At 48.4% G+C, this 17237-nt stretch overlaps 1 protein-coding gene across 1 annotated transcript in view; it reads left to right on the top strand.

Moving 5' to 3' along the window:
* The window catches only part of LOC129696731 (electrogenic sodium bicarbonate cotransporter 1-like), a 214005-nt gene that overhangs the window by 65158 nt on the left and 131610 nt on the right, over positions 1 to 17237 (top strand). Inside the window, exons 11-12 of the mRNA XM_055634903.1 lie at positions 13991 to 14104; positions 16162 to 16336. Coding sequence (XP_055490878.1) covers positions 13991 to 14104; positions 16162 to 16336 — 289 coding nt within the window. The remainder of the gene's footprint in view (positions 1 to 13990; positions 14105 to 16161; positions 16337 to 17237) is intronic.

Below are 17237 nucleotides of genomic sequence, written 5' to 3'. Positions count from 1 at the left end.
TGGCTGATCATCCAACAGTATCCTGTACCTGCCTTCTCTCCATACCCCCTGATCCCTCTAGCCACAAGGGCCACATCCAACTCCCTCTTAAATACAGCCAATGAACTGGCCTCAACTACTTTCTGTGGCAGAGAATTCCACAGATTTACCACAACAAAAATGTGAAAACAAAAATGTTCATCTCGGTCCTAAAAGACTTCCCCCTTATCTTTAAACTGTGACCCCTTGTTCTGGACTTCCCCAACATCAGGAACAATCTTCCTGCATCTAGCCTGTCCAACCCCTTAAGAATTTTCTTAAGTTTCTATAAGATCCCCCCTCAATCTTCTAAATTCTAGCGAAGGCAAGCCGAGTCTATCCAATCTTTTTTCATATGAAAGTCCTGCCATCCCAGGAATCAGTCTGGTGAACCTTCTCTGTACTCCCTCTATGGCAAGAATGTCTTTACTCAGATTAGGAGACCAAAACTGTACGCAATACTCCAGGTGTGGTCTCACCAAGGCCCTGTACAACTGCAGTAGACCCTCTCTGCTCCTATACTCAACTCCTATACTCGATTCCTCTTGTTATGAAGGCCAACATGCCATTTGTTTTCTGCACTATCTGCTGTAGCTGCATGCTTACTTTCATTGACTGATGAACAAAGACCCCCAGATCCTGTTGTACTTCCCCATTTCCCAATTTGACACCATTTAGATAATAATCTGCCTTCCTGTTTTTGCTACCAGTGGATAACCTCACATTTATCCACATTAAACTGCATCTGCCATGCATCTGACCCAACCTGTCCAAATCACCCTGCATTCTCATAGCATCCTCCTCACAGTTCACACTGCCACCCAACTTTGTGACATCTGCAAATTTGTTAATGTTACTTGTAATCCCTTCATCTAAATTGTTAATATATATTGAAAATTGCTGTGGTCCCAGCACCAAGCCTTAGGTTACCCTACTCTTTGTTTCCTGTCTGCCAACCAATTTTCTATCCATGTCAGCACTCTACCCCCAATACCATGTGCCCTAATTATTCCCACTAATCTCCTATGTGGGACCTTATCAAATGCTTTCTGAAAGTCCAGGTACACTATATCCACTGGCTCTCCGTTGTCCATTTTCCTAGCTACATCCTCAAAAAATTCCAGAAGGTTAGTCAAGCATGATTTCCCCTTCGTTAATCCATGCTGACTCGGACCGATCATGTTACTGCTAACCAAATGTGCCGCTATTTCATCTTTTATGATTGACTCCAGCATCTTCCCCATTACCAATGTCAGGCTAACTGGTCTATAATTCCCTGTTTTATCTCTCCCGCCTTTCTTAAAAAGTGGGGGAAGAGATTTACTAGCAACCTGAGGAGCAACTTTTTCACACAGGTGTATGGAATGAGCTGCTGGAGGAGGTAGTTGAGGCAGGTGTTATCACAACATTTAAAATACACTTGGACAGATCCATGGATAAGACAGGTTTAGGGGGATATGGGCAAAACATAGGCAGGTGGGACCAGTGTAGATGGGGCATGTTGGTCAGTGTGGGCGTTGGGCCGAGGGGCCTGTTTCTGTGCCGTATGACTCCGTGTGGCATCTGGTGGAAATGCAGGGAGATCGTGCAGACTCCACACAAACAGCACCTGAGGTGAAAATGTCACGGCGTCCCAGTCGCGGGTGTGCGGGTGTGCTTGGCGGTAGTGGCAATGTTGGTGCCGGTGGGGCTGAGTTGGTGCTGGGGCAGGAGGAGCTGTGTACAGGTAGGGTTGCCAATTGTCCTGTATCATCTGGGACATGCCGTATATTGGGCTAAATTGGTTTGTCCCATACGGGACCGCCCTTGTCCCATATTTGACTGCTGCTACTCGGGCCAAGGGGACTGTCGGGTCGGAGCACCGCGTCCGGCCCCACCATACCTGTCCCGACGTAATGCAGCCCATGGAGTGCAGCAGCAATGCCTTGCCCATGGCCCTGTCAGTCGGCGGCCTGGCCAGCTGTCCGACCTTCGGACCTTCGCTTATCGCCGACACCACCACCCCTCCTTCTCATGGCCAATCATCGGTTCATGAGTTGGATGGGGCGCCGGACTTTGCACGCGACGTCACGCGGCCCGGGCCAAAACTGTCAGCTGGCCCGCCGGCTGGGCTTTGTGTGCAGTCCAGCACCCGGGCCAACTCTTCATTCACCCAGCCACGGCCTAGTCGTTCAACGAATTGCCGTCTGGAATTTGTCCCATATTTTGACCTTTTGTCCCTTATTTGGGAGTGAGAAAGTTGGCAACCATCTGTACAGGAGCAAGCTCTTCCATGTGGCCCGCTGGCACAGTACACTGTGCACGGTGTCTGTCCGCACTGCCAGTGGCGTGGGCAACCGCAGGGGAGGATGCATTATTCAGCACGCCACTATCTATTCATAAAACCCCGGCAGTTTCACGTGTCGCCATGCCGACGGCTGGGGCAGGCAGATGAATAATTTCTCAGCGGCCTGGTGCAGGCGGATGAACAATGAGCACTTTGCACATCACCCTCTCTCACTGCATGCCCCCAATGGAAGGCAAAATATTCAACATACCCAGACAAGTTGGTGACAATGTGAAGGCCAAAGGTCAGGCCTAGTCTTACTGCAGGAGAGAGTACAGGATCTATAGGGTGAACACTCCCATCCAAATGTCTTGTTTAAGCCTATTGTTAAAATACCCCATCTACACTAGTCCCACCTGCCCATATTTGGCCTATATCCCTCCAAACCTGTCCTATCCACGTACCTGCCCAAATGTCTTTTAACGTTGTTATTGTACCTGCCTCAACTACCTCCACCGGCAGCTTGTTCCATACACCTACCACCCTCTGTATGGAACATAAGAGATATAGTGTGGAAACACCGAGTCCGCACGCACCCTCCAGCAATCATCCCGTACACTAGTTCTATCCGACACACATAGGAACAATTTCACAGAAACCATTTAACCTACAAACCTGCACGTCTTTGGAGAGTGGGAGGAAACCGGAGCACCCGGAGAAAGCACACGCGATCACAGGGAGAACATATAAACTCTGTACAGACAGCAGTCATACTCAGGATCGAACCAGGCCTCTGAGGCAGCAATTCTACCGCTGCACCACTGTGCCGCCTCTAATTGTTGAAAGTATTTTAAATGCTGTTATAGTACAGGTGCACAACCTTTTATCCGGTGTTCCAGAAACCGAAAAGCTCCGAAAACCAACCATTTTTTCCAGATGTCGTCTGCGCACCAAAGCTCGTGTTTGGCGCCAAACCTGACCCAAAACGACCCACGGTCAACCCAGGTCTGTACTACTGTAGCGGCTGCCTCCTCCCTGGAGACCGGGAGACGCTTAAACATCTGTAAATCATTGCTTAAATGTTAGTCAGTTAGTTTGGAGGGCTTTTATGTGAAGGGGGGTGAAGGGGTAAACTTTAATTCTTAGTCCCCTACCTGGTCGGAGAGGCGGGGAGCGGTCAATGCCTTACCGGGTCGCTGTGCAGTAAGCTCCGCAGCGCTGTGGCCGGTGGGGCCGCCGGTTGTAGCTCCGACCCCGGCAACTCTACCCCTGGCTGCGAGGCGCTCCAAATCCAGCGCGGCCCGCGGCCGGACGCCCCAGCTCCGCGAATGTCGGGAGTCGGCAGCGTCGCAGCGCTGGGAAACCAGCGGGGTGCGGGCAATGCCTTACCGGGTCGCCGTGCGGCAAGCTCCGGAGCGCTGTGGCCGCCGACACACAACATCGCGGAGCGTCGCTGGATTTGGAGCCGCGCAGCCAGGGGTAGAGTTGCCGGGGTCGGAGCTCCAACCGGCGCCGCCCGCGGCCGGTGGTGCCCCCAGCTCCGCGGCTCCAAATCCAGCGACGCTCCGCGAATGTTGGAAGAAGGTGGCCACAGCGCTCCGGAGCTTGCCGCACGGCGACCCGGTAAGGCATTGCTCGCTCCCCGCTGGTATCCCAGCGCTGCACGCCGCCGACTCCCGACATTCTCGGAGCTGGGACGTCCGGCCGCGGGCCGCGCTGGATTTGGAGCCGCGCAGCCAGGGGTAGAGTTGCCGGGGTCGGAGCTACAACCGGCGCCGCCCGCGGCCGGACGGAGCCCCCAGCTCCGCGAGGTTGGGAGTCGCCGACCAGGTAGGTAGGGGACTAAGAATTAAAGTTTCCCCCTTCACCCCTACACCACCACCACCACCACATAAAATCCCTCCAAACTAACTGACTAACATTTATGCAATGATTCTCCCAGTCTCCGGGGAGGAGGCAGCTGCTCCAGACTTTTCAAGCCGCCCGCGCTACCTACCTAATCTACGCTAAAAATCTTCCATTCTGAAATCCGAAAATGTCCGAAATCCGACAAGTGTCTGGTCCCAAGGCTTTCGGATAAAAGGTTGTGCACCTGTACTTGCATCAGCTACCTCCTCTGGCAGCTCATTCCATACACACACCACCCTCTGTGTGCAACTGGAGAAATTAAACACAGACAGGGGGGCCAATGTGAAACACCTCCGTTCAGGTTTGTTATTATAACGTGTACCGAGGTATAGTGAATAGCTTTGTTTTGCATGGTTTCCAATCAGATCAGATAATACTATACATAAATACATTCGTCAAACTCAAGTATAATAGGAAGATAGAGAGTGCAGAATATCGTTCTCAGCATTGTAGCGCATCGGTTCCAGTGACCACGTGGGTTTTCTCCGGGTGTTCCGGTTTCCTCCCACACTCCAAACATGTTTGCAGGTTAATTGCCTTAAGTAAAATTCTAAATTGTCCCTAGTGTGTAGGATAGTACTTGTGTACAAGGTGGTCGCTGGTCGGCACGGTCTCAGTGAGCTGAATGGCCTGTTTCCATTCTGTATCTCTAAAGTCTATATTGGAGCAGAATTAGGCCATTCAACTCATCGAGCAACTCCACCATTCAATCATGGCTGATCTATCTTTCCCTCTCAACCCCATTCTCCTGCCTTCTCCCCGTAACCTGTCTCTATCCCATGCACAACTTTGGTCTTTATGTTCAGGTGTATTATTGTCCCGTGTACTGAGGTACAGTGAAACACTTTGTTCTGCATGCTATCCAATCAGATAATACTTGACACAAATACAATCACGTCAAACTCCAGTACAATAGGTAGAGCAAAGGGGATGATACAGAGTGCAGAATATAGTTCTCAGCATTGTAGCGCATCAGTTCCAGAGACAAAGTCCAATGTCCGCAATGGGGTAGAGGTGAATCGGACAGTGCCCTAGCTTATGGAAGAGCCGTTCAGAAGTCTGATAACAAAGGGGAAGAAGCTGTTCCTGAGTCCGGTGGTGCGTGCTTTCAAGCTTCTGTACCTTCTGCCAGATGGGAGCGGGGAGAAGAAGGAATGACCGGGGTGGGACAGGGACAAGTCTTTGATTATGTCGGCTGCTTCCCCGAGGCAGCGTGAAGTGTAGTGGTTGTTGCAATGCAAGGAGATAAGCATTTCTTGAGGCAGTGGAGCACAAAGCAGGCAGTGATGTCCTGGTCATCCCAGTCACAAAGAGCAAGAAGCAGCAGGAAGTGTCCGTACTTTGCTGTGGAGGTGACTAGCTTTCTGTGTCCCTTTCTCAGTGCGGGCACGACCTAATCAGAAGTGGAAATGAAACCAGACACTTCCAGACATTTTAACCAGACAGTTAAACCCTCGACTATGCTCATCGCAACAAAATACTGCAGCTGCTGGAACTTGAGCAAAACACAAAGTGCTGGAGTAACTCAGCGGGTCAGGCAGCATCTCTGAAGAACATGGACAGAGTGCTGGAGTAACTCAGCGGGTCAGGCAGCATCTGTGGAGAGAAATGGACAGGCAATGTTTCAAAGGGTCCTGACCAGAAATATCACCACAATCTATGTTCTCCACAGATGCTGTCTGATCTCACTGAATTACTACAGCACTCTGTGTCCATGTTCTCCAGAGATGCTGCCTGACCCGCTGAGTTACTACAGCATTTTGCTGTATTTTTAGGAATAGGTTTGATGTGCTGTGGGAAATGCAGCAAGACATGTTAAGGCAAGACACAACACGTTTATTTAGTGATTAGGTATTTGCCTAATTGCTGTGGGGTTGGTGTTTGCCTTTGTGGTTTGTCTTTGTGAGTGGTGACGATGTGGGAATTGGTGGTGTCACTGCCGGCTCGGGATGTGGATGCCAGCAGTGGGAACCAATGGTTTGGGTCACTCCAGCGACCAATTCCATGTCCGCAAACGTCCAGCCCCGGAAACGACCCCCCGCACATCCAGCTGTGCCTCACCTCGGCACATCTGGAGCACACCTAGGCTCAGGCTCAGGCACCTTCATGAGTTCTAGGTGCAGAGTTAGGCCATTCGGGCCATCAGATATACTCCGCCATTCAACCCATCTTTTCCGCTCAAAACCCGTACTAATTAAGAATCTGTCAATCTCTGCCTTAAAAATATCCATTGACTTGGCCTCCACAGCTGTCTGTGGCAAATAATTCCACAGATTCGTCACTGATGTAAAGAGATTCCTCCTCATCTCATTTCTATAGGTACGTCCTTTTATTCTGAGGCTGTGCCCTCTGGTCCTAGACACTCCCATGAGTGTAAACATCATCTCCACATCCACTCTATCCAGGCCTTTCACTATTCGGTAAGATTCAATGAGGGTTCGCCTCATCCTTCTATTTAGGGGTAATATGAGGGGGAACTTCTTTACGCAGAGAGTGGTGGCGGTGTGGAATGAGCTCCCAGTGGAAGTGGTGGAGGCAGGTTCATTGGTATCATTTAAAAATAAATTGGATAGGCATATGGATGAGAAGGGAATGGAGGGATATGGTACGAGTGCAGGCAGGTGGGACTAAGGGGAAAAAAATTTGTTCGGCATGGCCTTGAAGGGCCGAGATGGCCTGTTTCCGTGCTGTAATTGTTATATGGTTATATGGTTATATGGTTAAACTCCAGCAAGTACAGGCCCAGCGCCGTCCTACATTTAGCATACATTCACATCCCGAGCCGGCAGTAGTTCTATATTATCTCACTTTCTCATCTTCTCTGCATCCAACCTATTCTGGCCTCTCACTCTATGCAGGGCATGTCTCCAGGGCCACTCGATAACCTTTGTTATTAACTCACAGAAACACCAGCAGTTTTCCATAACAACATTTAAAAGACATTAAACATTAGAGATACTGCGCGGAAACAGGCCCTTTGGCCCACCGAGTCTGCGCCGACCAGCAATCACCCCGTGCACTAACACTATCCTGCACACTAGGGATAATTTACAATTTACAGAAGCCAATTGACCTTCAAACCTGCACGTCTTTGGAGTGTGGGAGGAAACCGGAGCACCCGGGGAAAACCCACGTAGTCACAGGGAGAACGTGCAAACCCCGTACAGACAGCACCCGAAGTCAGGATCGAACCCAGGTGCTGTAAGTTGCAGAGGTTTGGAGTTGGACATTTAGTCATACATCACTGAAACAGGCCATCCGGCCGGACTCATCCATGCCGACCAAGATCATCTCCAACAGGTAGACATAAAATGCTGGAGTAACTCAGCGGGGCAGGCGGAATCTCTGGAGAGAAGGAATGGGTGACGTTTCGGGTCGAAAAAGTAACATTAGCAAATTAAAAGTAACATTATCAAATTTGCAGATAACACAAAGCTGGGTGGCAGTGTGAACTGTGAGGTAGATGCTATGAGTATGCAGGGTGACTTGGACAGGTTGGGTGAATGGGCTGATGCTTGACAGATGCAGTTTAATGTGGATAAATGTGCGGTTATCCACTTTGGTGGCAAAAACGTGAAGGCAGATTATTATCTAAATGGAGTCAAGTTGGGAAAATGGGAAGTACAACGGGATCTAGGGGTCCTTGTCATCAGTCAATGAAAGTAAGCATGCAGGTACAGCAGACAGTGAAGAAAGCGAATGGCATGTTGGTCTTCATAACAAGAGGAGTTGAGTATAGGAGCAAAGAGGTGCTCTGCAGTTGTACAGGGCCCTAGTGAGACCACACCTGGAGTATTGTGTGCAGTTTTGGTCTCCCAATTTGAGGAAGGACATTCTTGCTATTGAGGGAGTGCAGCGTAGGTTCTCCAGGTTAATTCCCGGGATGTTGGTACTGTCATATGTTGATAGATTGGAGCGGCTGGGCTTGTATACTCTGAAATTTAGAAGGATGAGGGGGTTCTTATTGAAACATATAAGATTATTAAGGGTTTGGACACGCTAGAGGTAGGAAACATGTTCCGATGTTGGGGGAGTCCTGAACCAAGAGCCACAGTTTAAGAATAAGGGGTAAGTCATTTAGAACAGAGATGAGGAAACACTTTTACACGCAGAGAGTTGTGAGTCTGTGGAATTCTCTGTTGTGGAGGCCGGTTCTCTGGATGCTTTCAAGAGAGAGTTAGACAGAGCTCTTAAAGATAGCAGAGTGGGGATATGGGGAGAAGGGATATGGGGAGAAGGCAGGAACAGTGGAGAATCAGCCATGATCACATTAAATGGCGGTGCTGGCTCGAGGGGCCGAATGGCCTACTCCTGCACATTGCCTATTGAGACACTTCTTCAGACTGATCAAAAGGGTTTCGACCCGAAACGTCACCCATTCCTTATCCCCATAGATGCTGCCTGACCCACTGAGTTACTCCAGCATTTTGTGTCTATCTTTGGTTTAAACCAGCATCTGCAGTTGTTTATCCTACATACATAATTTACGCTAGTCCCACCTGCTCATGTTTGGCCCATATCCCTCTAAATCCCTCCAGCATCTACCTCATTGGAGACCCTTGGACTATCTTTAATCGGACTTTACTGGGCTTTATCTTGCATTAAACGTTATTCCCTTTATCCTGTATCTGTACACTGTGGACGGTTTGATTGTAATCACGTATAGCCTTTCAGCAGACTGGATAACATGGCACACCTGGCAATAAACAACACTAAATAAACTAAACAAAAGAAACTAAACTAAACCTTTTCTATCCATGTGGCTGTCCAAGTATCTTTGAAATGTTATAATTCCTGCCTCAACTACTTCCTTTGGCTGTTCATTCCATATACCCACCATCCTCTGTGTGAAAAATCCCACAGTTCCTATTAAATCTCCCCCCCCCCTCACCTTTAACCCATGTCCTCTGATTCATGTTCCCCTACCTTGGGTAAAAGTGGCCATTCACCCTATCTATTCCTCTCATGATTTTGTACACCTCTATAAGATCACCCATCATCCTCCTGTGCTCCAAGGAATATATTCCCAGCCTGCTCAACCTTCCTATAGCTCAGGCCCTTGAGTCCCGGCAACATTGTAGTGCACCAAATCATGAGAGGAATAGATCGGGTAGACGCACAGAGTCTCTTGCCCAGAGTAGGACCAGAGGACATGGGTTTAAGGGGGGGGGGGGTGGGGGGGGGAGGGGGGGGGGGGAAGATTTAACAGGAGCCAGAGGGGCAACTTTTTCACAGAGGGTGGTGGGTGTATGGAACGAGCTACCAGAGGAGGTAGTTGAGGCAGGGACTATCGCAATGTTTAAGCGACATTTGGGCATGTGCGTGGACAGGAAAGGTTTAGTGCAGTGGTTCTTAACCTTTGCAAATGTGAACAAAACACTGTGTGTGGTATGTACCTTTGTTAGGTTCCTAAAACATGGGCTCAACAAATGGATATGTTATTTATGACCCCTTCATGTCCCCCAGTAAAGCCCCAAATGACCTCCCATGGGGGTCCCGACCCCCAGGTTAAGAACCACTGGTTTAGAGGGTTATGGACAGGTGGCACTAATGTAGCTAGTACATGTTGGCCGGTATGGGCAAGTTGGGCTGAAGGGCCTGTTCCATGTTGTGTGACTCTCTCACTCTAACAGCCACGTAAGGTGCCTGGGGCTTGGTGATTGATTGGAGGGCTTCCAGTTGCCAGTGTGAGTCAACCTTGGCAATGGAATGTTCTAGAATGGGCTGTTCCATCAAACGGCCAGGGCTATCGCCCGTATGAAAACAGAGATTAGATAAAGGGTCTTGCTTCTCCAATCTGATTGAAGTCAGTGGATTGCAAAAGTTTCACTTCTATAATAAGCAGGTACTATTTCTGAAGCATTACCAGCAATTCTAGTTCCGACTAGTTTAAAATAAAAGCTTACAGGTTGAATCATTGCAAGATAAGATAAAACACTCGTTGGTACTTTCACCTGTCATAAAGCCATTGCTCCCTCTCAGTAAACAGGTACAGAGACTGCCTGCTCCGTACCTGTGACCCCATTAACTGAACGCTCTCTGAAATGAGATGATTTGCTCAGGTGTAGACTTACCCACACAAGCTGCCAATGCTGATAAGGACCATGGCAGGCCAGCTCCATGTCTAAATGTGGAAACATGGAACTGCAGAAGATGCCAGCTGACAAAAAAAGAACACAAAATGCAGGAGTAACTCAGCGGGTCAGGCAGCATCTTGATTTCTCTAACTTCAAATAACCCCTGCATTCTCTCTCTCTCCACCCCTCCCCCACCCAAGTCACACCAGCTTCTCGTTCTCACCTAGCAAACAGCTATAAATGGCCTTTATCATCGTTACTTTTGTGCATATCTTTAATTCATTTGTTCCATATCTCTACATCCCCATCTACTGTATATCTCTCATTTCCCTCTCCTCTGACAGTCTGAAGAAGGGTCTCGACCCAAAACGTTACCTATCCCTTCTCTCCAGCAATGCTGCCTGTCCCGCTGTGTTACTCCAGTATTTCTCTGGAGAACATGGATAGGTGATGCTTCGGGTCGAGACCCTTCCTCAGACTGATTGTAACAAGGGGAGGGGGGGGTTGACAGGCACATTGTTAGAATAAAGTCCAGAGATTATAACAGAAGGCGAGAGACAAAGGATTCAAGAGGTGGGAGTTGTGAAACTAGAGGGAGAGGAAGAGGGAAAAATCATGGGTGTGAGGGAGAAAGGAGAGGGGGAATTGTTAGAGGTTACCTAGAATTGGTGAATTCAATGTAGTCCATCTCGACCCAACTGATCTCCCGGTTGCTAAACACTTTAACTACCCCTCCTATTCCCACACTGACCTTTCTGTTCTCCTCCATTGTCAGAGTGAGGCCAAAAACAAATTGGAGGAACAGTATCTCATATTTCGCTTGGGCATCTTACACCCCAGCGGTATGAACATTGACTCCTCTAACTTCAGATAGCCCTTGCTTTCCCTCTCTCTCCATCCCCTCCCCCACCCTAGTTCACGGACCAGTCTGACTGTCCTCTTGATTAAATTTTATCTTTGTTTGCCTCGTTGTCACCTACCCCAAACTAACGATGATCTATTCTTCCTTTTTCCATGAACTTTGTGCCCTTTGATCTCTAGTTTTCACACCATTTCCTTCCATATCTCTAATTTTCTTCTCCACTGACTCTCAGTCTGAAGAAATGTCTCGACCCAAAACGTCACTCATTCCTTCTCTCCAGAGATGCTGCCTGGCCTGCTGAGTTACTCCAGCATTTTGTGTCTATCAACATTCATACCGCTGGGGTGTGAGCTACCCAAGCAGTAGATGAGGTGCTGTTCCTCCAGTTTGTGTGTGGCCTCACTCTGCAGTGAACGAGGCCCAGGACAGAAAGGCCAGTGTGGGAATGGGAAGGGCAGTTAAAATGCTTAGCAATCGTGAGATCCAGCAGGCCTTGGCGGACTGAGTGCAAGTCTTCAGCGAAACGGTTGCTAAGTCTACGCTTGGTCTAACATGTTCAGTTATAGAGTCATAAAGACATGCTGCACGGAAACAGGCCCGTCGGCCCAGCTTGTCATGCCAACCAAGGTGCCCCATCCTCGCTGGTCCCACCTGCCAAGGTTTGGCCCATTTGCCTCCAAACGTTTCCTATCAATGTAGCTATCCAAAATCTGAGAGAATCTGTCCAAAAACATTTGGCCCCTTTTGGGATGAGATGTGAACCTGTACAGCAGGGGTGGGCAACCTTGTTCTGCATAGGGGCCAGGACGCATGTCTGTGAGCGGATGCCGGGCCACATCTATCACGTGTACACATGGATTCCGCCCCCATGGCAGGCCTCAAATCACATGTTCACAGAAGGTAGACAAAAATGTTGGAGAAACTTAGTGGGAGTAACTCAGCTCCTTGCATGTCTCACCCGCTGAGTTTTCCCAGCATTTTTGTCTTCCTTCGATTTTTCCAGCATCTTTCTTAAACGTGTTCACAGAAGGTGCGCGGCCGTGCCGGCGGCTTTGCGCAGGTGGCGGTACAACAGAGCTCGACTGCGCTCAGCGGGCTGGATGATTACGGGATAAAAAATCAGCCTGCGGGCCGGATGATTTTGGGTTATGGGCCGCATTCGGCCCGGGGGCCGTAGGGTGCCGACATCTGATGTACAGGGATCGCAATGAGATAGTTTGGGTGATCGGGGACTTCATCCCTACTGTATGAGAATCATAGTGTCATAGAATCATGCAGCATATGACAGGCCCTTCGGCCCAACCTGCCCATGTCATCCAAGATGTCCTTCTACACTAGTCCCACCTGCCCACATTTGGCCCAGATCCCCCTCACCTTTCCTATTCATGTACCTGTCCAAATACCTTTTAAAATGTCTTTAAAATATATTTTAAATGTTGTGATAATACCTGCCTCAAGTATCTCCTCTGGCAGCTCGTTCCATACATCCACCACCCTTGGTTTGAACAAGTTGCCCCTCATGTTCCTATTACATTTTTCCCCTCTCACTTTAAACCCATGACCTCTGGTTCTTGATACTCTTACTCTGGGTGAAATATTGTGCATCTACATGATCTATTCCATTGAAGAGTCTGATAACAGCGGGGAATGAGCTGCCTGGGGAGGTAGTTGAGGTGGGGAGTAGAATAACATTTAAAACACATTTAGACAGGTACATGGATAGGAAAGGTTTAGAGTGATATAGGCCAAACACAGGCAGGTTAGATGGGGCATCCTGGTTAGTATGGATGAGATGTCCTGAAGGGCCTGTTTCTGTGCTGTGTGACTATGGCTTGATGCCTCCTGATGTTACAAAACTTACAAAATTCTTAAGGGGTTGGACAGGCTAGATGCAGGAAGATTGCTCCCGATGTTGGGGAAGTCCAGGACAAACCGAAATGAGAAGAACTTTTTTCACACAGAGAGTGGTGAATCTCTGGAACTCTCTGCCGCAGAGGGTAGTCAAGGCCAGTTCATTGGCTATATTTAAGGGGGAGTTAGATGTGGCCCTGAGGCTGAAGATCAGATCAGATTACGGTGAGAAGGGAAAAGATGAATGGAGATGTGCGGGGCAAGGTTTTTACACAGAGGGTGGTGGGTGCCTCGAGAGTGCTGCCATAGGAAGTAGAGGAGGCAGATACGATAGTGGCGTTTAAGAGGCTATTGGGTAGGCACATGGGTATGCGGGGAATGGAGGGATATGGATCACATGCAAACAGGTGAGATCTGTACAACTTGGCATCATGTCCAGCACAAACTTTGTGGGCCGAAGGGCCTGTTCTTGTTCTGCTCTATGTTCTATGTTGCATGTTCCATGTTGCTTGTTACATGTTACATGACCATGAGAAATGAGAACGACCGATTGACTAAATGGTGCCAGTACAACAACCTGGTTCTCAACTTCAGTAAAACCAAGGAACTGATTGTGGAGTTTGGAAGAGGAAGGATGAGGACCCACAATCCTGTTTGCATTAATGGGATGATGGTGGGGAGAGTCAAAAACTTCAAATTCCTGGGCATGCATAATTCCGAAGATCTTTCCTGTACCCAGCACACTGATGTAAAGAAGGCACATCAGCGACTCTACTTCCTGAGAAGATTACGGAGATTCGGTGTGTCAAAGAGGATTCTCTTGAACTTCTACAGGTGTACAGTAGAGAGCATACTGACTGGTTGCATCGTGGCCTGGAGAGGGGCAGGGAACACCATCAAGGTTCAGAAGAGCTGAATGGCTTGTTTTATGTTGCACTGTAGCCGCGCGCGAGAGAGAGAGCTAGGCAGAGGTGAATGGTGTCACTAATGCTGTCCACTTTGAAACAGGAAGAACATGATTTCGGGTGGAGAGAGTGTGCAGATGAATGGCGACATGCCCCACGACGGTGGACAAGGAGGCGGGGGGCACGAGGTGTCGGACGAGCTGAAGAAAACTGGAAGGTAAGATGAAAAATTCTACAACGTAAGGAGAAATAAATGTGCAACCTGGCTTAGAAACAAGGAACTGCAGATACTGCTCAATACACAGAAGTACACAGAGTGCTGGAGTAACTGTTGAATGTTTAGTAGAGTGTTAAATTTGTTCATGATATATGTATTTTTATTTCTATTTATTTTTAATGCACACTGAATGGACACTGGTTGAGCAACGTTTTTTTGTTTCCTCTGGGTATGCGAATACTCAGGAAATGACAATAAAGATATACAATACAATACAATACAATCTCTGGAGAACATGCATAGATGACGTTTCAGGTTGGGACCTTTCATCAATCTGGTTTACTCCAGCACTTTGTTTCTATCTTTGGTATAAAGCAGCATCTGCAGTTCTTAGTTATTGACTTATGGTCTAGTTTAGTCTAAAGACACAGCATGGAAACAGGCCCTGTGGCCCACCGATTCCGTGCTGACCATTGATCACCCGTTCACACTAGTTCTATGTTATCCCACTTTCTCCTTCACTCCCTACACACTAGGGGCAATTTACAGAGGGCCAATTAATCTACAAGCCAGCATGTCTTTGGAGTGTGGGGAGAAACCGGAGCACCTGGAAGAGACCCACATGGTCACGGGGAGAACGTGCAAACTCCGGGCAGACAGCACCCGTAGTCGGAATCAAACCTGGGTCACTGCTCTGTGAGGCAGCAGCTCACCGTAAATTGCCTCTAATGTGTTGGGAATGGATGAGAAAGTACTGCATCTCTAAAATTAATACTAAAACTAAAATGACAAATACGCTAGTTTCTCATTGACTTCAGACATTCCGGTTAGTCGCCCTTTGAATGAAAAGGAGGCAGGTTGATAGCAATGCTATCTTCAGTTTTTTCTTAAATTTCAAAAAATAAAGTTAATTCAGAATAAAAATAGATATACAAAAAAAAAGTGTGCATAAACTCATTCTCAGCATCCATACATTGATTAGTGACATATTCAGTAGTGTTTGCATACAACATTATTGCCAATCATGTGCCCAGGGTGATGTCCCCTCCGTTGTTTTGAGGGGTGTCCCCACTGGACTCTGCCCCCCAATGTCCAGCAGCGGAAGGACCTGAGACTGTGGTCCTCCCCTACAGAGCCTTGGCGTTGGCTGCACCAAGCTTCAGTGCGTCCCTCAGCACGTACTCCTGCAGCGGGCCAGTCAGCAACATTCCCTGACGGACATCTTTGGTCTGCACAGGAATCAAGCCTTTCAGCCCAAATTGCCCATGCAGACCAGGATGCCCCATCTAAGTTAGTCCACCGCTAATTCAGTGAGTCCCATACTGGGTCTGAAATGACCACAACCACATCATTCTTCACATCTTCCTCACAAATCCACAAATTTGGACTGATTTTCCCCTCATTCCTAATGACCATAGGATTCCCTATTGACCACAGCATTAGCTTATTGACCACAACATCCCTTATTGACCACAGCAACCCTTATTGACCACAGCAACCCTTATTGACCATGGCATTCACATATTGACCATGGCATTCACATATTGACCATGGTATCCCTTATTGACCATGGCATTCACATATTGACCATGGCATCCCTTATTGACTACAGCATTCCCATATTGACCATGGCACTCACATATTGACCATGGCATCCCTTATTGACCATAGTATCAGTTATTGACCACAGCATTCCCTTATTGACCACAGCATTCCCTTATTGACCACAGCATTCCCTTATTGACCACAGCATTCCCTTATTGACCACAGCATTCCCTTATTGACCACAGCATTCCCTTATTGACCACGGCATCCCTTATTGACCATGGCATCCCTTATTGACCACAGCAACCCTTATCGACCATGGCATTCCTTATTGGCCATGGGATTCCTTGTTGACTACATCATTCCTTATTGACTTTGGGTTTCCCAATTGACCATGGCATTCCTTATTGACCATGGGATCCATGGAACTATAATGGAACTATGTCATCATGAGGGATTTCCCTGCAACATCCCGGTTTTCTATTGAACTTTTCTTTTGTCCGACACTGTAGGTTCTTCGGGGGCTTTGTGGAGGACATAAAGAGGAAGATCCCGTGGTACGCCAGTGACTTCTACGACGCGCTCAGCATCCAGTCGCTGTCCGCCATCCTCTTCATCTACCTGGGCACGGTGACCAACGCGATCACCTTTGGTGGGCTGCTCGGAGATGCCACAGAAAACATGCAGGTTCGCGAGCACTGCCGCAGGTTGTTGGGCCTCTGCTTTCTGGGACATTGAAACTTACCGAATAGTGAAAGTCTTGGATAGAGTGTATGTGGAGAGGATGTTTCCACTCGTGGGAGAGTCTAGGAGCAGAGGGCACAGCCTCAGAATTAAAGGATGTTCCTTTAGAGAGGAGATGGGGAAGAATTTAGTTAGTCAGAGGGTTGTGAATCTGTAGAATTCTTTGTCACAGACGGCTGTGGAGGCCAGGTCATTGGGTATTTTTAAAGTTGAGATTGACAGATTCTTAATTACGATGGGTGTCACGTTACGGGGAGAAGGCAGGAGAATGGGGTTGAGAGAGAGATAAATCAGCCATGATCGAATAGATGGGCCGAATGGCCTAATTCTGCTCCTATGACGCATGAACTGATGTCCTAATCAGGAACTAATGTGACAATCTCTGGGCCAATTAGACAAGAGTGTTTTGTTATCATAAGTCCCGAAATGGAACAATGAAATTCTCACTTGCAGAACCCCCGACAGGTTAAAGGGGTGGTGGGGGTAAAGCTTGGCCCGTGATAGAGAAGGCACAAGGATGCTGGAATCTTCAGCAAAACACAAAGTACTGGAGGAACTCAGCAGGTCAGGCAGCATCTGTGGAGGGAATGGACAGACGGCGTTTTGGGATGGACCCTTCTGAAGACAGATTGGACGAAGGGGGACAAAGCTGACCACATCCCCACTCCACTAGGGTCAGTCTGAGGAAGGCCATTCCCCCGCACTTTGGATGGAGGACCAGCCAACGGCAGCTTCAAACCAGACTGGGAGTCAGTGGAGAGGGAGATATTGAAGGGAAAGGTGTAAAACACTTTAACTCCCCCTTCCATTCCCACACTGACCTTTCTGTCCTGGGCTTCTTCCA

Source organism: Leucoraja erinacea, chromosome 1, assembly GCF_028641065.1.
Source record: "Leucoraja erinacea ecotype New England chromosome 1, Leri_hhj_1, whole genome shotgun sequence".
In the NCBI taxonomy this organism is placed as follows: domain Eukaryota; kingdom Metazoa; phylum Chordata; class Chondrichthyes; order Rajiformes; family Rajidae; genus Leucoraja; species Leucoraja erinaceus.
This window is presented reverse-complemented; position numbering and strand designations above follow the sequence as displayed.